At 50.0% G+C, this 22,106-nt stretch overlaps 2 protein-coding genes across 4 annotated transcripts in view; one reads left to right on the top strand and one right to left on the bottom strand.

Annotated features, from left to right (window-relative positions):
• The window catches only part of TSPEAR (thrombospondin type laminin G domain and EAR repeats), a 259,806-nt gene that overhangs the window by 179,487 nt on the left and 58,213 nt on the right, over positions 1-22,106 (top strand). Inside the window, exon 2 of the mRNA XM_077119166.1 lies at positions 18,152-18,372. Coding sequence (XP_076975281.1) covers positions 18,152-18,372 — 221 coding nt within the window. The remainder of the gene's footprint in view (positions 1-18,151; positions 18,373-22,106) is intronic.
• LOC143648762 (uncharacterized) lies at positions 8,028-9,140 on the bottom strand. 3 transcript variants are annotated; one of them, XM_077119171.1, is made up of 4 exons: positions 8,927-9,140; positions 8,595-8,839; positions 8,357-8,402; positions 8,028-8,278 (listed from the first exon to the last, which is right to left on the bottom strand). In XM_077119171.1, the coding sequence occupies exons 1-4, from the start codon at positions 9,138-9,140 to the stop codon at positions 8,028-8,030; spliced, it is 756 nt and encodes a 251-aa protein (XP_076975286.1). The 3 variants fall into 3 exon arrangements, with proteins under 3 accessions (XP_076975286.1, XP_076975285.1, XP_076975284.1); XM_077119170.1 differs by having other exon boundaries at positions 8,028-8,866; positions 8,957-9,140; XM_077119169.1 differs by having other exon boundaries at positions 8,028-9,140.

Genomic DNA, 22,106 nt, shown 5'->3' with positions numbered 1-22,106 from the left:
ATTCTGTACTCTGCCCTCCTTCCTCAGGCCCCATGGGGGTGGCGCTGTCTGGCCAGGGCAGGGTTCCCTGCAGGCACGGCTATGTTGATGGGAGGGACGAGCTGAGACACCTCACAGGGCAGTGCCCAGCTCCTCTGGGTGGGTCTCTGAGCCGCACGTCCCAGGCCCAGGAAGGCTGCGTCCCACCCGGCCCTGGGCCCAGGCCGTCCACAGATGCCCATGGTCTGCAGGTCCCCAGGCCCACCTGGGCCCACCCCACCCACTGTCCTCCTGGGCCAACCCTGTCCTCTGAGTGCCCTCCGGGATGTGGCCCGCAGCTCCAGGTACCCACCCCAGGGCCCACCTGGGAGAGAGGGGCGTGGCTGCAGGGTCACAGGATTTAGGCTGACTTTATTTGGAAAGAAAGTAATCGGAGTGGGAGGAAGAGTCTCTAGGACTCCCCGGGGCCTGCCGCTGTCCGAGGTCCCTGGATCCCTGGGCTCTGCCTGAGCTGGGAGGGCCACGGGGCTCCCGTGGGCTCACCTGTGACCCTGTGATGCCAGCAGTGTGACCTTGGTGCCCGCTGCCTCTGCCCGGGGTCACTCTGCGTGGGGCCTGCCGGGGAGCAGTCTGGGGAAGGGCATGGGGACGTGTGGGCAAATAAACACTCTGCACAGCCACAGGCGGTGGCGGTCCTGCACGTCCAGTGAGTCCAGTGCAGGCGGTGCTCGGTGCCCTCCCGCAGCCCCCGGGACCCCAGCACCCTCCACACACTACTTTCTCAACAGGCCATGTATATCCTTGGCTAGTAACTCCCCGCTTCGCCACCCGACCAGCCCTTCCCACACCACTCGTTTTAAAATTGCAGTTATCGAAGCATACTTTACCATTCATACAATGCAAATTGTACAGTTCGGTGAATTTTGATGAAGGCCTGCTCCCTGCAGCCTCCACCAAGCCGTGGGCATTCACCTTGTGCCAAAGGCTGCCTCGTTTCTGCCCATCGGCAGCTCACCTGCAGCGCTGTGCATCCCGCCCGACTCGGTGAGGCTCACCTGTTCTCCAGTCTCACGGGAAAGCATCGTCCGGTTCTGTGTTTACGCCTCTTCTGTTGAATGGTCCTTCTCATTTCTGGGTGGCCTTGACCCGAGTGGATATGCCACCGGGCTGCCCATTCACCAGTTAAAGAACAGCTGCGTTGTCTCTAGTTTCAGCAATTATCAATAAACTGACTGTAAGCAGTCATATAAGATTCCTGCGTGAATTATGTCTCTTGGGTAAATAAATACCTTGGAGTAGGATTTGTTGGATCACCTGGGAGGTGTAGGTTTAACATCATGAAATGCTGCCAAACTGTTTTCCAAAGTAGCTGTACTATTTTTCATTCCCATTAGCAAAGTATGAGAGTGCAGTTCCTCTACATCCTTGGCAGCACTTGTTATTATCAGTCTTTAATTTTAGCCATTCTCTTGTGTGTGGTCTGTTGTATTTCCCTGATGATGAGTGCTGTGGGCCACATTCCACGTGCTTGTTTGCCATTTTTATATCTTCTTCATGAAGATCTGTTCAAATCATTCACCTACTTTTCTTAAATTCTTTGGGCTCCCTTTTTTAAGTTGTAAGAATTCATTATATGCTCTAGATACCATTTTGCAACAATTCTCCCCATTTGTGAGTAGCCTTTTCTTTTTCTTAACAGTATGCTTTGAACAGCTGATATCTTTAATTTTTTTTAAATCCAACTCACCAGTTTTTCTCTGATGGTCCTAAGAAATCTTCATCTAAATCCAAGATGACTGATTTTCTCCTACACTTATGCTGGATGTTTTATGGCTTTAATTTTATGTTTTGTTTTAAAATCCATCTCAAGTGCTGTGAGTTGTTCCAGTATCATTTGTAGAAAAGGCTGTCTTCTTTCTACTGCATTGTGCTGTCAAAAATCTGTTGACCACATGAGCAGGTCTAATTCTGGACCCTCTATTCTGTTCCGTTCCTCAATATATTTGTTCTTACACCAATATCACACTGTCTTGATTGATGTACCTTTAAATTAAATCTTGAAATTATCCAAGTCTTTTGATTCTGTTTTTCTTTTTCAAAATTGGTTGGTAATTATAGGTCCTTTCCCTTTCCATATAGATTTTAGAATCAGCTCATTTATTTCTACAGCCTGCTAGGATTTGACTGAGATTGAGACCAATTTGGAAAGATTTGGCATTTTAACATCATCTAGTCTTTTAATGCAAGGACATAATAGGTCTCTCAGTTCATTTAAGGTTTCTTTAATTTATTTCAATTTTTATCATGTAAATCTTGTACATATCTTATTAAATTTAACCCTGAGTGTTTTGGGCTTTTAAAAAAATGTTTTAGTTAATGGTTTTTTCCCCTTCTTTCAACTGTTCATTGCTACTGTATAGAAACATGTTTGGTTTTTGCATATTGATCTCATATCCTATAATCTTGTTGAATTCACTTTTGAATCCTAATAGCTTTTTTGTATATTCCTTAGGGTTTTCTAGGTACATAATCGTGGCAGTGTATATAAAGAGGTGTCCTTCCCCCTTTCCCACATGCAGGTCTTTGTTTCTCGCCTTGCCTTATTGCACTGGAAAGGCACTCCAGCACTACGGCGAGAACACACGTTGTTACCTTGTGTATAAACTTAAGGGGCATCCGTCTTGCACCATTAAATGTGATGGAAGATCCTTTCTACTTCCAATTTGTTAACAGTCATTCTATTTTTATTTTTGACATGAATGTGTTTCAATGTCCTTGTTTCTAATTCCATCATCTCTGTCATTTCTGGGTTTGTTTTTATAGACAGTTTATCTCTTGGTTATGGGGTACACTTTCCTCTTCTTCATGTGTCTGGTAATTTTTGAGTGAATGCTGAACTTTGTGAATATAATATTGTTGAATGTTGTACTTTGTTTCCTTCCTTTAAAGAGTGCTGGACTTTGGCTGGCAATTACATTACTTGTGGATCAACTTGATCAGTTCAATGCTTCAAACTTGTTCCTAAGTTTTAATTGGGTGGAATCTAGAGAAGCTTTTACTCTAGAACTAGTCTCACACTATTAAGGTATGCCTCTTCTGGGGTCTGTACTGAATGTCTCTGGTACTCTGCAAACTCTTCCACTAAGGTTTTTTAGGACTCAAATGGCTCCCAGCCTTGTGTAAGCTCCAGGAATTTCTAAATTTACACTCCCTGGTTTTTCTTTGTCCAGCCCCATGGAGCTTTGTGCTCAACACAAGTGGCTTAGCATTCAGCAGTGAACTTGAGGGAACCCAGGACTTTGTCTCTGTGTAGCTCCCTTGTCTCCTATATCCTGCCTCACGAAGTTTACTGTCTTAGCCTCTGTGAACTCCGCTCTCCATGTTCTCATCTCACCAAGACCGCCATGCTGTTTGGGTTCTCCTCCCTGGGCTGAAGCTAGAGACTCCTCTGGCAGTGGCCTGGGGCAATTGGCCAGCTTACCTCAATTTTTCCTCTTCTCTCAAGTTCTGCACCATCAGTTGCTCAATGTCTGAAAACAGTTGTTTCGTATCTTTTGTCCCATTTTCTAGTTATTTGAGGTTGGAAGAAAAGTCAGGCTCAGTGTGACCCGAGGCAGAGTCCCACTCAGCTTTCAGGATTTTTGTCTCTTTTCAGCCCATCCCTGCTTCCCATGGTGATTGCTCAAGACCACTCCCAAACTGAGGCTGCCTCTTTGCGCTCTGAGAAATGTGTCCCCCATATTCAAGCCCAAAGGGAGGCATAACTACTGCCCCAGGGACTGGCCTATAGCATCCCTGGGGGAAATCTGAGAGTGGGCCCATGGGGACACAAGAAGCCTCAGCCTGGCTCCTCTGGAGCTCTGAGCTCTGTGGGAAAACCCACCAGCTCCACATTTCTCCCTGGCTCAGCAGTCTCCTATTTGCTCTTGAAGATTCCGGTCTCCTGTAAGTAGAATGATTCAGATAGAATCAGGAGTCAGCACTCAGAGTTTTGTGATTAAGAGTGGCCAAAGAAGGACATGGACCCAGTTGTTGGACTCCAGTCATTCCTGGTGAGTTCTAATGAGTGAGTGGATAGAGGGCTTAGGACAGAGAACTGGGCGTGCAAAGCTAGTCTACGAATGGCTGGAGGAGATGCTTGGTTATGGACTTAAAAGTTCTCCAGGTTAGATATATTAGCCAAGACATGTATTTAGCAATAAGACGGGACACCCAAGAGTCCAAATGCAGGCTGGTGCTTGGCTGTGAGCACAAACATTGTGGTGATGAACTATGAACAGGGAACAGTGAGAGGACAAGGGCGCACTGGGTCTGCCCTTTACCCCAGGCTCTGAAAAAGCTGATGGAAGGGAGAGTCCCAAAATGTTGGTGTCTGGACCGCTTTTACCTATTCTAGGTGACTGTGACTAGCTATCCCAGGGGGTCAGTATGACCTTAGGTCCCAGGATGTTTTTTCCCTTTAGTAACCACTCTTGTATAATTGCTAATTAAACTAGAAATCAAGATATCTTCCATCAAATCAGAGATCAACAGGGAGTCCCACTTTTTGTGAAATTAATCTTCATGAGATGTGGGCTCAAGCCAAATCGCCAAGGGAACTGTGATGGCACGGTTGGATAGCTCAGTGAGTCGTACTTCCCCATACCCTTCAGAGCAGATGGCTTGCAGATTTCAGAATTGGTTTTGGTAAATATGCTGAGTCCATTGACCAGGAACTGCCACTTTCTCTGGGGTTTCCTAAGGGGCAGCAGCAATATATTTTGATGAGGGTCTCACCAGAATTCTCATCCTATGGAGTTATTTTTTAATGCTCTGGTCCCCACAAGCTGCAGTCAGCACACTGAAGCCATGAGCCTGGAATGTGGGTTACATTGGAGCTGGGAATTCAATCTGGCAGGGGTTCTGGAACCCATCCTGTGCCCCTCTGCTGCCACTGAGTTTCCTGGGAGCCTCCCAGCACCTGTGCACTGGCGTGCTTTTTAATTTTGTGATCATTGGAACAGAGCCAGTGCTTCCTCCACCGACTCCAATGCATCATTATAATAAACACAATTTGTTTCAATTTCTTAAAATATCCGGAAGTCATCATAGCATTCTATGCTCCCACATGCATTAGGGCCCCACATGCACCCTGTAGCCATAATGTGCTTGCTCCCTGCTATTACTGCCAGTCCTACAAAACCCCTTAGAGAGTCGGTCCTGTGACGGCACCCTTAGAGCAGAAGAAATGGATTCCTGGAATGGCCGAGAGAAGGTCTCTGCTCACACGGGTATAGATCTTTTATGACCTCAGAACTGTAAATTTGTAACCTAATAAATCCCCTTTGAAAAAGACAACCCATTTCTGGTATATTGCATTTCAGCAGCTTTAGCAAACAGAAATAGATTTTGGTACCAGAAGTGGGTGCTGCAATTTGCAAATACCAAAAATGCTGGTACGGCTTTATAAATAGATAAGAGAAAAATTCTAGTAGAATTGTGAGATGCTTGATTGCTTTAAAGAGACTGTTGGTAGAAATATGGGTACTGAAGTCACTTCCAATGACGCCTTAGACAGAAATGATGAATGCGTCATTGAAAACCAGAAGGAAGGTGATCCTTGTTTCAAAGTGACAGAAAACTTGGCAAAACTGAGTCCTCATGTTGGATGGAAGGTAGAATTTGAAAGCAACACTTTGGATATCTAGCTGAGGAAATCTCCAAGCTAAATGTGGAAAATGCAGCCTGGCTTCTCCTTACAGCCTATTATAAAATGCAAAAGGAAAGGGATAAGCTGAGAACAGAACTCTTGGGTATAAAGAAACCAGAAACTGGTACTTTGGAAATTTCTGAACTGTTGGAAAGTGAGACCCCGCAGAATATCGCCCCATGTGAGGATTTAACCAAGCATGGAGCAGTCAGCCATTTCAGAAAAAGCCAGGGTTGGAGATGGAGTTATCCAGGAGGAATTTGTGGAAACTCCTATTGTCTGATGGCTGGGATCCCTGTTTGCTACATGCCAAGACAACAATTTTTGTTTTTGCAAGATCTGTATGAATGGAACCTCTGCCAGCCTAGACTACAGGACAGATTGAAGGAAAATTACTTCAAAGGCAGAACCATGGAAGTGGAGGTCTGGAGCCAAGAAAGTGCAGGTCAGGAGAATGGACCCACCCAGGCAGGTGGAAAGGGTGGACCTTCTGCCTCATTGTTCAGGAGCAGTGCTATCGCCCCAGGCCTCAGAGAGGGCGGAGCACACTTCCGGGGATGAGGGGACGGCCTGGCCGCCACCCCGCTATTCCAAAGGGTTGAGCATGTGCCCTGGAGACGGCAGAGAGCCCAGGGGTTCCCCCATGTTTGAGGAGGGGGGAGCCGAGAACAAGGGGATCTCCCCAATGCTCGGATAGGTTGCAACCCTCGCTCCAGTATTTGGAGGGAGCAGGGCCGCTGAGGAAACCCCTGGAGAGGGTGGGACTACCGTTCCCTAAAGCTCCAAAGATGAAACATCTTCCTGTAGATGACCCTCAGACTTTGAAGTCTAATGGAGCTTGCTTGCAGGTTTTGGGAACGGTTTGGAAATTTGACCCCTGTTTTCCTTCCAGTTTCTCCCTGTGGAATGAGAGCATTTACCGTCTGGCTGTCCCTGCGTTGCATGCTGGAAGAAGATAACTTGTTCTGAGTTTCACAGGTCCACACAACCAGAGGAGAGTTTTGCTTTAGGACAAGCCATGCCTGTGATTGATTTGATAAGACTTTGTACTCAATATTGTTACTGAAATGAATTAAGGCTTTTACAATATTGTGATTGAGTGATGTGTTTTGCATATGGAAAGAAGAATCTTTTGGGGGTTCAGAGGGTGGAATGTGCTGCATTGAAACTGTTATGTACTTCAGAAAATACCATGTTCTTTTTTTTAAAATCTTGTTTGCTGTATGGTAGGGGTCACATTTCATTCTTTTTCCACCTGAGTATCCCCTTATTGCAGCACCATTTGTTGAATTGTGGGGCGGGGGGGGGCAGAGTGCACGGGCTGGGAATCCAACCCAGGTCTCCTGCACGGCAGGTGAGAAGTCTACCACTGAGCTACCCTCGCACACCCTAAGACCTCATTCTTTTAATGGGTGCTTGTCGGGGCCGACCTGTTGTTGGGTGGGACCTTTGGATTAGGTGGTTTCCATGGAGACATGACCCTCCCGTTCTAGGTGGGTCTTTATCCACTTACCGGAGTCCTTTAAGGGAGAGAACTGAGAGAAGCTACAAAAGAGAATGCCCAGGAGAAGCCAGAAGGACCCACGGGAGCTGAGAGCCATTGTGAAACCAACCCAGGAGAGAAGGACAGCGGACGTGGCCATGTGCCTCCCCATGTGACAGGAGCCCTGGATGCGATCAGCCTGTCTTGAGTGAAGTTATCACTTGTTGACGCCTTTGTTGGATGTTTTTTATGGCCTTAGAACAGTAAATTTGTAACCTAACAAATCCCCTTTGAAAAAGCCAACCATTCCTGGTAGATTGGATTCTCGCAGATCTAGCAAACCCCAACAGCCCCCCCCATAGCCAAAGAGGTGCAAAGCCTGCCTGCACCCTGTGCTGTCCTGGCCCCAGAAGCCCTGTAACACTGGGCACGGGGGGTGGCACAAGGGGACGTTCGGGTGGAGAGAGCTGTGGGCAGAGGACAAGGTGAAGCCGCTGCTGTGCAGAGAGGAAGCCAAGCCCACGGAGACCCAGTGTGCCCTCAGGCCCCACGAGCATTTATTTGTTGGGTTGTTCAAGGTACAGGGGATACGAGCCCAGAAAGACACACCCGGCGGACACACCCGGCGGAGCGGCTGAGCTGAGCCTGTGAGGGGCCAAGGGCCAGGCGATGTGCAGGGACCCACCACCAAGGGAGCCTGCCAGGACCCGCAAAGGGCTGCGGCATGGAGTACGGGGTTTTAGTAGTTCCACACCCTCCAGCTCAGCAGCTGACACGGAAGGCAGACTCCAGGAACTGGCTGGAGCAGTTCAGGACGTCGTCAGGTGGGACCTGGAGCCCAGCAGGTGCTGAGAGTGGGGGCAGGGGAGTTCTGGGTCAGCAGCTGGACTTCTGGGCTGAGGTGAGGCCACAAGAGGCCAGGCGGGGACATGCAGGCCGGCAGAGCAGGGACACGCAGGAGGCCGGGCGGCAGCAGCTGGGCCGGCAGGAGGAGGCGGGGGCACAGCAGGAGGTGGGGGCACAGCAGGAGGCGGGGGCACAGCAGGAGGCGGGCACACAGCAGGCGGGCTTGCACACGGGGCGGCAGAGCAGGGACACGCAGGAGGAGGGTCTGCAGCAGGACGAGGGGCAGGGGGTGGGCACGCAGCACACGGGCTTGCAGCACACGGGCTTGCAGCAGACAGGCACGCAGCAAGGGGAGGAAATACAGCAAGCGGGCTGACAGCTAGACTGCTGGCAGCATGAAGTATCCTGGCAAGCGGAAGGCTCACAGCAGACGGGCTCGCAGCAGACAGGCTTGCAGCAGACAGACTTGCAGCAGACGGGCTCACAGCAGACAGGCTTGCAGCAGACAGACTTGCAGCAGATGGGCTCGCAGCACACGGGTTCGCAGCACACGGGCTCACAGCAGATGGGCTCGCAGCAGACAGGCTTGCAGCAGACAGACTTGCAGCAGACAGGCTCGCAGCAGACGGGCTTGCAGCAGACAGACTTGCAGCAGACGGGCTCGCAGCACACGGGCTTGCAGCAGACAGACTTGCAGCAGACGGGCTCGCAGCACACGGGCTTGCAGCTGGACGTGCAGGGGGAGGACGTGCAGCAAGCAGGCTGGCAGCTAGACTGCTGGCAGCAGGAGGGCTCACAGGAGCTGGTGCAGACAGCTTGGCAGGGGCTGGACCCACAGCACACTGGGGTGCAGATGAGGGTCAGGGAGGGGGCCTGGGTGCAGCAGGTGGGAGCGCAGCAGGTAGAGGTGCAGCAGGTAGGGGCACAACAGGTAGGGGCACAGCAGGTGGGGGCGCAGCAGGTGGGGGCACAGCAGGTGGGGGTGCAGCAGGTGGGGGCGCAGCAGGGGGGCTCGCAGCAGCTCTCTGGGCAGTCGTCCGCCTCCCAGGAGCGGCCAGTGCAGGAGTCGCAGGGACCAGGCAGGCAGACCCGGCGGCCGTAGCTCAGGTCGCTGGAGCACACGGAGATGGTGGACGCAGCCATGGTGGGTGGCGGGAGGTGAGGTGGGAGGAGTGAGTATGTGAGTGTGTGAGTGAGTGTGTGAGTGTGAGGAGCTGGGGCTGTCAGGGCTTTTATCCCTGTCCCTGGCTCGGGCTGTCCCCGCGGGAGAGTCCACAAGCCTCCCCTTCCTTGTTGTTTAAGGTCAGTTCCTGGAAAACAAACAGTAGCTGTTCTAATTTCACAGGTGTTATTGCTCAGCTCACAAAACTTTGCAATGGCTTGGGATATCTTTACTTGTTTTTAGTCTCAGAAAGAAAAGTTGAGATGGAGTACAGATCATCCTGGTTTGTTCAAATCGGCGTCACTTTTGTGGGAGAGGGGGCGATTTCAGATTAGCTTGGCGTTTTCTCGTGGTGAGACTGCAGTCGTGCTTTGGGGACAGCTGGGGCATGTGGCGTTGATGTATCCCTGGGGCTGCTCACCCCAGTTGCTCAATTGAAGGGTGTCCTCTGTAAAAACACCACTTTTCCCCTGTAACTAATGAGTCCTGGGGAGTGATACTTTGAGGCTCTGTAAATCTCCTGCCTCCGCTTAAACTTTGGCTCAGTATTTTTAGCATCCAGCCTCTTGCCCACAGCAGGTAGGACTGTGTCTGAATGGAGATTTTCTATCTCCTCCTTCCTTCTCCATTTATTAACTGAGTTTTTTCCATGGGGAGAGACATCCTTTTCTCCTGCCTGTCTATTTGTTCCATTGTTTATTTATTCCAGTATGGACAGTGCTTGCTTATCTTATTGTTCGAGTTATAATCCAACGTTTTCATTATTTACTTCGTTGTTCAAGCTGTTCCAACTTTGGCCATTGGGAGCACTTCCCTTTGGGCTCCTGTACCTCACTGATGTGCCATCACTCCTGTGTGCTGCCCCGTCTTGTGGGCACTTTATTATTTCTGGTCCAGAGATTATATGTTCCCCACTCATGCTGCATTTCCCTGCCCCATCCCTAGACCCAACGACATCTCCAATGGAGAATGGAATTTAGAAACCAAGGTCTGAGTGCTGGTGTGCTCATCGGGACTGGGGTGCCACGGCTTGGGGGCCTCTCGGGTTGGAGCTGGGAAGTGCATGCCCATGCTGGACCCCCCCCCCCAATCGCTGGGGGAAGCAGTCGGTCTCCACCATTGAGTAGCATTTTGTAGATTAACTTTACTGGGTGTGGTGGCCTGGAGCTGTGTGCACCCCCAGAAAAGTGTGTCCTCAAACTTCACCCTCCCCTGTGGGTTTTGACGAGGCTACTTCAGTTAAGGCATGACCAAGGATGGGTCTTAATCCTCGTACCTTTTTAGCAAACTAAAACATCAGGTTAAGAAAGTTCCTTTCTATTGCTGGGAGATACTATCTTGCATAGATATTGGACTTTGCAGAACGTTTTTTATGCATCTTTTGAGGTGCTCATGTAGCTTTCTTTTTCAGTTGGCCAATATGGTGAATGGCATTAATTTTTTTAAAAACTTTTTATTTTGAAATAATTACAGAGACACAGGAAGTTACAAAGACAGTCCAGGGGTGCTGTGTGGTCGCATCAATTGATTTGTGGATGGTAAAGTGGGCATCGAACCCGTCTTGAATTCCTGGACTAGCCTCACCTCGTTGTCCTAGGGCGCCCTTTTCAACGTGCTGGGCTTGGTTTGGGGGTAATTCATTGGGGATTTCTGTGTCCGTGTCCATGAGGGTTAGTACTCTGTAGTTCTTTCTCTTTGTAATGTCTTTGCCTGGCTTTGATATCACTGTGCTCATAAAACGAGTTGAGAGATTTCCTCTCCTTCAGCTTTCTGGAAGAAATTACACAGAATTGGCATTTCCTTCTTCTTTAAATATTTGATAGGATTTGCCAGTGAAACAAGTAGGACTACTTTATTTGTTGGAAGGTCTTTGCATATGAATCCCATGTCTCCCATACATCTACGGCCTTCCTGATATCTGTACTTCCACAGTGAGTTTCAGTGATTGGTGTCAATCAAGGGACTGACCCATTTCACCTGAGTTTTTAAATTTATGGACATATAGCTGGTCACTGAATACCCTTATCCTTCTTTTAATTTCTAAAAATGTTTAGTAATATCCCTCTTTTGTTCTTGATATGGGTAGCTTCTGGCTTTTTTCTTGGTCAGTCTGACAAAGGATCTGTCAATTTTATTGATTTTCTCAAAGAACCAGCTTTGGTTGCATTTATTTCCCCTATTTTTCTGTTTTCAATGACACTGATTTCTGCCCTTGTCTTTATTATCTCCTTATTTTGGCATCTGTGGTTTATTTTCTCAGATTACTAACGTGAAGCCTCTCTTCTTTCCTGGCGTGAGCACTTAGCACTGTGAACCCTCCTTTGCTTCAGCCGCGTCCCGCGGGCCCTCCCTGCCTGGTCTGTCCGTGGGGTTTGGCGCTGACGCCCGCGGTTCCTTCAAGCCTGGCCCATGATCCCTGACTCGCTGAATCTGTGTGGGGAAGTGGAATCAACGAGGACCCGCAGGCCACGTGCCCTTGAAGGCGGGTAGAGCTTTAGGTGCTGGGATCACTTGGGGTCCTCCATGCTGGAGCCCTGGGCTGCCTGTTCCAGCGGACACGTCAGCTGTTCATGTTTCCACCTGCCAGGAGGATGTGAGCTAAAGGAACACGGGCGCTGGCGGCAGCCCAAGGGGTGATCACGGCTGGCAGGAGGGAGCTGCGTTAGCGTGGCTTGGGGTCCCCTGAGGGTGGGACAGCCCCCTTCATCCCACCTCTTCCCCTCATAGCTCCCGGCGGAGGCGGAGCCAGGCGGGGGCAGCTGGATGAAGGGGGTATCCTGTGGGTGGGGCCTCCGGGGCAGCGGAGTACCCTGTCCTGGAAGAGCTCAGGATCAACCTGCATACCCCAAGCCAGCCCGACAGCCCCTGCCAGCCCCTGCCAGTCCCCTACCAGCCCCTGCCAGACACTTCCAGCCCCTGCCAGACACTTCCAGCTCCTACCAGCCCCTGCCAAGTCCTACCAGCCCCTGCCAGCCCCTGCCAGCCCTGTTGGTCTGTGGTGATACACACCGTTTCTTTTGTGTGCTGAGTGTTCACTGTCCCTCTCAGGCTGGGCAGCCATTCTACCCTGTGGACAACATACAAGAAAGGCACCAAAGAAAGCTTTCGGGCTCGGGCTGGCGAGCACGGGGCCAGCAGACTGCCTCAGGCTCGGGCCATGCATGTGCCAGCTGATCAAAGGCAAAGCAGGGTGCCTTTTTAATTTTATTATTATTTATATATATATATATATATATATATATTTTATCATCACAGTTGTATGTTCATCATCATGATCATTTCTTAGAACATTTGAATCAATTCAGAGAAAGAAAGAAAAAGAAGACATTCAATCTACTAAATTTATTTTAACATTTGTTCCCCCTGTTATTTATTTTTAATCCATATGTTTTACTCATCTGACCATAAGATAGACAAAAGGAGCATCAGACACAAGGTTTTCATAATCGCACAGTCACATTTGTAAAAGCTATATCATTATACAATCATCCTCAAGAAACATGGCTACTGGAACACAGCTGCACATTTTCAGGCAGTTCCCTCCAGCCTCTCCATTACATCTTGATTAACAAGGTGATATCTACTTAATGCATAAGAATGACCTCTAGGATAACCTCTCAACTCTGGAATCTCTCAGCCATTGACACTTTGTTTTGTCTCATTTATCTCTTCCCCCTTTCAGTCGAGAGAGAAGGTTTTCTCAATCCCTTGATGCTGAGTCTCAGCTCATTCTAGGATTTCTGTCCCACGTTGCCAGGAAGGTCCACACCCCTGGGAGTCATGTCCCACGTAGACAGAAGGGCAGCGAGTTTGCTTGTTGTGTTGGCTGAGAGAGAGTCCACATCTGAGCAACAAAAGAGGTTCTCTGGGGGTGACTCTTAGGCCTAATTTTATGTAGGCTTAGCCTATCCTTTGCAGGGATAAGTTTCATGTGAACAAACCCCAAGACTGGGGGCTCAGCCTGTTGCTTTGGTTGTCCCCACTGCTTGTGAGAATATCAATAATTCTCCACTTGGGGAAGTTGAATTTTCCCCCTTTCTCACCATTCCCCCAAGGGGACTTTTTAAATACTTTTTTATTCACTGTCCAAATCCTTCTTGGATTTATCGGGACATCACTGTGGACAAACCTACAAAATCTCATGTCCTACTCAAGGTTCCATGTACTTATGATGTTCAATTAAGCTGTCCACATAAGTTATATTAGGAAATGCACTAGTCAAACTATAAATTTTGTACCAAGTAAACATTTTTTGCTTTAGTCTCACACATAAGTTAAAGTTTTAAAATATTAATTACCATCTATTTTCAACACCTTGCAGTAATGACATTCCTTTGTTCTTCCTCATGCAAAACATTTCTAAATTTGTACATTTAGTCACTATCATTATACACTCTAGGCATTCCTAGATTATACCATCTCAGCCTTTATCATCTATCTTTCCTTCTGTTTTCATTTGGGCCCCCAGCCCTCGCATTCAGCTTCATTCAGTGTCTTAACATTATCATATTACAGTTAGGTAGTATTGTGTTATCTATTTCTGAATTTTTACATTCAGTCCTGTTGCACAATCTGTATCCCTTCAGTTCCAATGACCCAATGTCTTACCCTGTTTCTATCTCCCGATGGTCCCTGTTCTTAACTGGAATTCTCCAAGTTCACTCAGTAATGTGAGTTCCTATCAGCGAGGCCATGCAGCGTTTGTCCTTTGGTTTCTGGCTAATGGCAGCTGCCTTCTTGCTGTCTGCATCAACATGTCGGACTCAGGCTGCTCACCTGCGGGGGCACTGAGCTCACGCAGGAGAGAAGCTCAGCCGGCCCTGGCAGCCCCTTGGGCTGGCAAATGCGGCTCCTCCCAGCAAGTCCACGTGGGGAGTGGAAATCCCGGCCTGAGGAGCATCCCCTGCACAGGCTGGTGGGGTGTGACCCACGTTAGCCTGGTGGCAGGGAGGCGATCCCAGTGCTGGCAGCGACATCTGCACGCCAGATGCTTCACATCCAATATTCCCAAGTCTTACCACGACCTACAAGAAAGGGGTGAGCAGCCCCCATCACCAACAAGGAGGCCAGCCTCAGAGAGAGGAGTCACCTTGCCTACGGGGACATTGGGGGGGGTCACAAGTGAGCCACGACCCCCATCTGTCGCCCGGGTAGATGAGTAGCCCCCATTTTAGGGACCTCTTCACTCCAGCAGTCCAAAGCAGAACCCCTGTCTCGGTTCATCCAGCGCCTTTGGAAACGGAGTTACGGGACACGGGGTAACGTGCTCACCTTTGTCCTTTGGAGGCTGGGGAAGAGAGGAGGCAGGCCGGCAGGTCGGGGATGTAAAGATGGGAGGGTTTTACTCTTGGTTTAGCATGCAATAAATTTTTTGAAAGGATAATTGATTCGTCTGGTCCAAAGATCTAAATAATGTAAATATATATTGACGATTCTCACTCCTCCTACCTCTGTCCCCCAACTATCCAACCCTCCCCCCATAGGCAACACGTTTTACTCGCTTTCTGTGTTGCTTTCTGCACACACGAGCAGATAGAAGCGGGTGTTCTTGGTCTCCACTCCTTTCTCACTCAAAGAAGTAGCGAGGAAAGGCTGTGAGAAATACTGTCATCACTGTTTTTTTTTCACGCCACAGTATGTCTTAGAGATGTTTGCCTAAGGCAATTCCTCAGTACTTTCCTAGCTGCATATCGCCCTGTGCTGCTTGTATCCTCTGGCTTAGTCAATCGTTTCCTAGAAGGGCCATTGAGCTGTGTCTGGTCTTTTGCTGTGACAGATGTGGTGTTTTGCTATGGGGAATAACGTTGCGTGCGTGCGCCTGCCAACATGGGCAGGTCTGTTTAAACACAGCTTCTCAGAAGTGGGATTGCGGGGTCGGAGGCACGTGCATCTGTAATTTTGAGAGATGTTATCAGATTTCTTTCTGAGTCATACTGTTTAATACATCCAACAGCAGCAGCTCAGAGGGGCTGTTTTCTGTGGGTGCATCAGTGTTCGGGGTTCGTGTTCATGTGGGAAGTGAGAAATGCCCTCTTGGTGTAGTTTCAAGGTGCATTTTCATTGTTAAGGGCTGTTTGTGTGTGTGTGCACATCTGTGTGTGTGCACATCTGTATGTGTGCATGTCTTTGTGTCTTCCCTGGGAATTCGCAGCTCATGCTCTCTGCCCATTTTTTCTTTTATTTTGAAGTAATTGAATTTATCAACTCTTTCACTGATGCTATGCATTTATGTTTATTTGAGAAATTTTCAACCCTGGGTCATGCCAATATTCTCCTAACTTCTCCTATTGACTTAAGCTTAATTTCCACCCTTGAAATTGGGTGGAAATTGACTTAAGCTTCATTTCCACCCTTGCGCCTTCCATGAGCCTGCAGTTCATTTGTGTGTGTCCTGGTGGGAGGTGCTCTATCTTCTCCCATGGGGACCCCATTTCCCATCTTTTCCTGTGGTCCATGAGGTCCCAGGACTGGATTTGAATTCTCCCCTTTGGGTCTGTCTCCGTGGTCAACAGTCCATGCCCATCTCCGGGCCCCTGTATCTTCTGGGGCCAGCCCTGGATGGTTTTGACTCTACGGCATTGAAGCAGGTCTTACCGTCCCGCAGGGCCACCCTTATGGTATTCTCACCCAAGTGCTTGCAAAACGCCTGCAGCTGGACCCTGGAGGCACGACTTAGCTGAGCAACCTCCACAGAGCAGAGGAGCTCTGGGGCGGCCTGGGTGTCCCCTCTCCCGGGAGCGTTGCCCGCTCTGCCACAGGGCCCAGGGCCATCTCATGCCCCAGGGGCAGCCACAGTCCCCGGGACCTCAGCCAAGGGGGAGTCGGCACTGTCCCTTGTGGCCGACGAGGAAACTGAGTCTCAGACAGTTTATGTGGGTCGGGGTCTCCAGATGCCCAGAGTGTGCTTGGGAGCACGTGGGACCCAGCCTCGAGCTCCCCCATTGCCCAGTTACAGGCACCCTGGGGGCCACGGCCGTCTCCAACCCCACGGTTCAAAAAGCCTTGGCCCCAGTCTCCAGCGACTTGGGGAGGCCAGAAGGAAAAACCTGCAATGGTGGGCTGAAGCCTACCCCAAACTCTGAAATCCGTTCTACAACTAATGGTTCCGATGGGCTTTGAAATTTATTGCTTTTTTGTATATATGTTATTTTTCATGATAAAATAAAATAAATAATTAAAAAGAAAAAAAAACCTCCAGGAATGAATAAAGACCCACAAACGAGGAGAAACAGACAGTTAACTGCCAGACCAGGGGTCCACCTGTCACCAGGGAAGCTCTGGATGGGGACAGGGAGGATGGGGGAAGTGGCGTGAGGGGGGAGGGGGACGGGGGGGAGGCGGCATGAGTGGGGAGGGGGACAGGGACGGGGGAGGTGGTGTGCGGGGGGAGAGGTGGAGGCGGCGTGAGGGGGGACGGGGTTGGGGGGAGGCGGCGTGAGGGGGCGGGGTGGAGGCAGAGTGCAGGTGGAGGGGGCGGGGGAGGCGGTGTGAGGGGGAGGGGGACGGGGGAGGCGGCGTGCAGGGGGAGGGGTGGAGGCAGCGTGTGGGGGGAGGGGGCGGGGGAGGCGGCGTGCGGGGCAGGGTTGGGGGGTATGCCGCAAGCGGGGGAGGCGGCTGGTTGGAAATGGGGCATGGTGTGTGTGTGTGTGTGTGTGTGTGTGTGTGTGTGTGTGTGTGTGTGTGTGTGTGTGCGCGCGCACGCGTGCGCCTGCCGGGCGCATGTGTGGCCGTCTCTGGTCCAGAGCTGGAAGCAGGGGAATAAGTTAGGGCCACTCTGTCCCTGGCCACTGCAAAGGACAGCTGCGGTGGCCATGGTGCCGCTCCGGGCGGGGGTGGGGCTCAGAGCTCTCACCCTCTATGCAGCGGGCCCCGCGCAGCGCGGTGGAAAGGATTAGGGTTGTTTGCAGATTCAAGCCTATAGGTCCCTCGGGTTTCTGGATCATTCTGGGGGTTTCTGGAGCTGTGCAGAGGCACTTGCCTGCCAGTGCTTCCTCAGCCCAGTTTGCGCGTCCCTGCGATGGGCAGCTGGGCTCGGACCGCACTCAGGGGCATCTCCTGGAGGTGGCACTTCCTCTCTGCCCCCTTCGCAGAGTGCTTGCTCGGATTTGGAGGGGAGGGGCTGGGGCGAGACCCCTCTTCAGGCTCACCTTAGGCTCCCCAACACCCGCGGCTGCCCCGGTTCAGGAGTGGGCAGTGTCGGCCCTGGTGTGGATGGGGCAGGGAAGGCAGCTGCTTCTCAGGGTAACAGCCAGATGCCAGTGGGTTGCTGGGTGCCCCCCGCAGTCCTGCCCGGCTGGTGGCTCCGGGCTGGCGACGGGCACCGCCTGCAGGGTCGCTGCCCTCTACAGGCACGAGGCACGCGGCAACCTGACTCCATCCCGCCCCTTGGCCCGGGTTGGGAATGCAGAGTACTGGGCTCCAGCGCTAGCTCTGCAGCTCCTTGGGCCTGTGCTCCCTGTTGCCACGTGGGCAGCAGCCCTGCCCCGGGCCCTCCCCTCTCCGGGGTCCCACTGGTGTGCGGGGCGTGGCCCCCCTCGGCGAGCCGGGTGCTTTCTTCCAGCTCTCCGCCATGCAGTGTGGCAAGCGCGTCTTCAGCGTCTTCAGCCCGGCGCTGCTGACCGGCGGTGCGACGGCCCCGTCCTGGGGGGGCATGCCACTCCGTCGGGGGCCATGAGCGTGTGAAACCCACTTGGGCAGCCTTGCAAGAGCCCCCAAAACCCGAATCCCAGGACGCCAAGACTGCTGGGGAAGGGGCGCCTCATCCCCAAGCCTTCCCGCGGCTCTAGGTGGCCGCCTCCCGGCCCCTCACACTGAGTACCCCATGCGTCCACTCTACCCGCGATCACCTGCTGCCCGGCCTCGTCACTGTGGTGCCCGCGGCCTCTGCCACGCCCCCCCCCCCCCCCGGATCGGGACTGTCATAGTCCCAGCCCGCAGGCCAGCGGGTGGGGCTGTGACCGGGCTTGACCCTGCTCTGGTCTCTCTGACACAGACCTGCGCCCCCTGGACGTGCTGGCCGAGGCGGTGCCTGCAGGTGGCCCCAGGGATGGCGTGAGGACCGTGCTGGCTCAAGGCGTGTGGGGGTTCCAGCTCTCAGCCGCCGCCCCCCATGCCGTCAGCTTCCCCGCATCGAGGATTTTCTCCAGATGCGACCTCTTCCCAGAAGAATTTTCCATCGTGGTGACCTTAAAGGTTCCCAGTCTTCCACCTAAGGTCAGTGACGCTTTTTTACCCTTCATGTTAGAATCACCAGATTCTCCTTTCTGAAGCTGGCAATGCCAGAGCACACCAGGGCACACCCCATCGGATTTCAGGGCGGCATCTGTCGGGGTCTCCTGGGATAACTGTGGGATTGATCAGTAGTGAGGTCCCCGTCACTGGGAGTGTGCAGGCAGAGCCTGGCTGACATTTTTCTAGGGATTTATTTTGGTCATTTTTGCAATTATAGATTTTTCTGGTGTGTTAAATCATCAGTGGGCAAGTATAATACTTAGAGTTTTTAGCTTGACATCCCTTGACAGGAAATAGGAGCAATAAACACCAAGCAGAGATGTCCCCTTTATAGGTCTGTTTGCCCATGGGTTTTAATTCCACCCATCCCAGATGTAGCGAATGCACCCCGTTCCCACGCTCCCTCAGCTCACCTGGACACTTCCTCAGAGGCGAGGATGGTGCCCAGCAGCTGCCTGGAGCTTCTAGAACGACGCTCCCCGTAGGCAGGCAGCAAATTCTTCTTCAGTAAATCAAGGTGAATTCGTACATCCAGCTGAGGGCCATCGGCTAGGAAAGGGAAGCCCTTCTCTGTCCGCGTGCTCCTCTTCGCTGACTTTCTCTCTTGCATGTCTGGTTCCCTCTTCGTCCTCTTGCCTGCTCCTCCGTCGAACCCAAACCCTGAGACTTCAGTTTCAGTCATTAAGTTTTTCAGTTCTACAGTTTCCATTTTCTTCTTGGTGATAACCCCAGTTCTCGGGTTGAATTCTGTGTCTTTCTTGAGCATAATGCCAATACGTGGCTGCAACGGCTCCATACACAGACCGCTCCAATATGTGGGTCCCCCAAAGACTGTCCCTGTTGTCTGCTTTTATTTTCTGTCATGTTCATTCATTTATTGGCAGCTTTATCGAGCTGTAAGTCACGCCCTACAGCAGACGCATTCAGTGTGTACATGCATCAGTCGCCGTCAGTGTGGCCGTGTGCTGGGCACCCAACGCCAGGCGGCCTTAGGACATTTCCATCACCTGAGAGAGAAACCCGACCCCTAGCCAGCGCCTTCCTGCCCCCACACTCCCTTCCAGCCCCCAGCACCAAAGCCACTTGCTGTCTCCACCTGTTTGCCTATGCTGGACAGTGCACGTAAGTGGTCTCTGTAAAATCACCTGCTTACCTGTGCTGGACGGTGCACGTAAGTGGTCTCTATAATATGGGGCTTCTCACCCAGCCCAGGTCAGTGCTTCATTCTTTTTTATGGCCTGGTAATGTCCCATGTGTGGGTGTGGTCCATCCATCAGTTGACGGACACTTGGCTTGTTTCCACCTTTTGACTATAGTGGATGAGGCTGCTGTTAGCATCCCCGTGAAATCTTTGTTTGAACACGTGTTTGGGCTGAAACTGCAGGTCATATGGCATTTCTATGTTTTGCATTTTGGGGAATCACTTAACTGCTTTGCACAGTGGCTATACCATTTGATATTCCCGCCAGCATCACACAAGGTTTACAACTTCCCCACATCCTCACCGACACTTGTTATTTTTCATAAAAAAAAAATTCTAGCCATCCTAATGGATGTGAAGTGGTGTCTCATTGTGGTTTTGATTTGCATTTCCTTAGTGGGTAATGTCAAGTGTCTTTTCCTGGGCTTCTTGACCATTTGTGTATCTTCTTTAGAGAAATGTCTCTTCAAGTCTTTTGCCCATTTTAAAATTGGATTCTCTTTTCGTTGTTGAGTTGTCAGAGTTCTTTATCAGAGGTACGATCTGCAATATGTTCTTTTGTTCTGTGGGTGGTCCAACTTCACTGTTTTGCATGCAGCTCTCCAGTGGTCCCAGCACCACTTGTTGAGAAGACTGTTTTTCTCCATTGAATGCTCTCAGCACATTTGTCAACAATCAGTTGCTCACATATGCATTTATTTCTGGACTCTCAGATCTATTCCATTGATGTAGGTTATATGCTTATTATGTTGCTTTTTTATGAATTTTGAAATTGGAAGCATAAGCCCTCCAATGTTGTTCTTTTTTTTTTTCAAGATTATTTTGAAAGTCAGCATCTTAATTTCTACAAAGAAGTCAGCTGGGTTTCTGATCAGCATTGCACTGGCTCGGCAGCTCAATTTGGAGAGTACTGCCGTCTTAACAGTATTGAGTCTTCTGAACCACAAAGAAAATGGGATTTATTTCCATTTATTCAGAACTCTCGTCCTGTCCCTGACCTTAAGAGAAAGCACCCTGTCATTCTCCCTTAAACATGACATCAGCTGTGGGTTTCCATAGGTGCCCTTCTCTTCTTGAGGAAGTTCTGTTCTATTCCTTGTTTAAGTGCTTTTACCATAAAGGGGTGATGGGATTTTGTCAAGGACTTTTATTTATTTATTTTTTGCATTAATTGAGGTGGTTGTGTGGGTTTTGTTTTTTATTTTATTAATTTATAGTATTAAGTTTATTGATTTTAAATGTTAAACCAACCTTGAAATCCTGGGATAAACCCCACTTTGTCACAGTGTGTAATTCTTTTCGTATGTTCATAGATTTGGTTTGCTTGGATTTTACTGAGTTTCGTGTTTGCTCTAGTTCACTGGCTGCCGGAATGCATTACACCACAAAGAGAACGGCTTTTAAAGAGGGAATTTAGTAAGTTGCTAGTTTACAGTTCTAAGGCTGAGGAAATGTCCCAATTAAAAGAAGTCTATAGAAACGTCCAATCTAAGGCATCCAGGGAAAGACACTTTGGTTCAAGAAGGCTGATGAAGTTCAGGGTTTCTCTCTCAGCTGGAAGGACCCATGGAGGTGTCTGCTAGCTTTCTCTTCCAGCTTCCTGTTTCATGAAGCTCCCCGGGAGGTGTTTTCCTTCTTCATCTCCAAAAGTCACTGCCTGGTGGACTCTCTGCTTCGTGGTTCCGTAGTGTTCTGAAGTTTTCTCCAAAATACGTCTTCTTTTATAGGATTCCAGTTAAGTAATCAAGGCCTACCCGGAGTGGGTAGAGACACGTCTCCATCTGATCAATTTAATACCCACAGTTGACTGAGTCCAATCTCCATGGAAATGATCTAATTAAAGTTTCCATCCTACAGTACTGAATAGGGATTAGAAGAAACCATCCTTCCTGCAAGACTGATTAGGATTAAAACACGGCTTTTCTAGGGTTCACACATCCTCTCAACCAGCACAGTGTTCGTACTCCTAAGTCCTATTGCTCCAGTTTTCTTTTCCTGGGGTGGTTTGGGGATCACATCAATGCCAGCCTCACCGAGGGAGTTGGAAAGTGCTCCCTTCTCTTCGATTTTCTAGAAGAGTTTGTGAAACATTCATCTTCTTTAAGTGTTCGCTGCAGTTCAGCACTGACCTCCCTGTGCCTGGACTTCCCTTTGTAGATTGTTGTTCTGAGTAGTAATTCAGTCAAAGGAGTGATAATAATTCAGTCAAGTGAAAACTTGTTTGGGGTCTGATCAGATTGTCTGTTTGTGTTTGAGTGGATTTTGGTAGTTCTGTCTCACTAGGAATTGATCGTGCCGTCCATGCTCTCTAATTTATAGGCATACAAATGTTCAAAGCTTTTTATTTCTGTGAGATCAATAGTAATGTCCCTCTTTCATTTGTAATTTTCATAATTTTAATTTTGCCTATTTTTTTTCTTGGTCAATCTAGCTGAAATGTTTGTTATTTATATTAATATTCTCAAAGAATCAGCTTTTGGTTTAATTGATTTTCTCTATTGCTTTCTATGCCTGG

This window comes from Tamandua tetradactyla, chromosome 10 (genome assembly GCF_023851605.1).
Source record: "Tamandua tetradactyla isolate mTamTet1 chromosome 10, mTamTet1.pri, whole genome shotgun sequence".
In the NCBI taxonomy this organism is placed as follows: Eukaryota; Metazoa; Chordata; class Mammalia; order Pilosa; family Myrmecophagidae; genus Tamandua; species Tamandua tetradactyla.
Note: the sequence above shows the minus strand (reverse complement) of the source record. Positions and strands in the feature narration are given on the sequence as shown.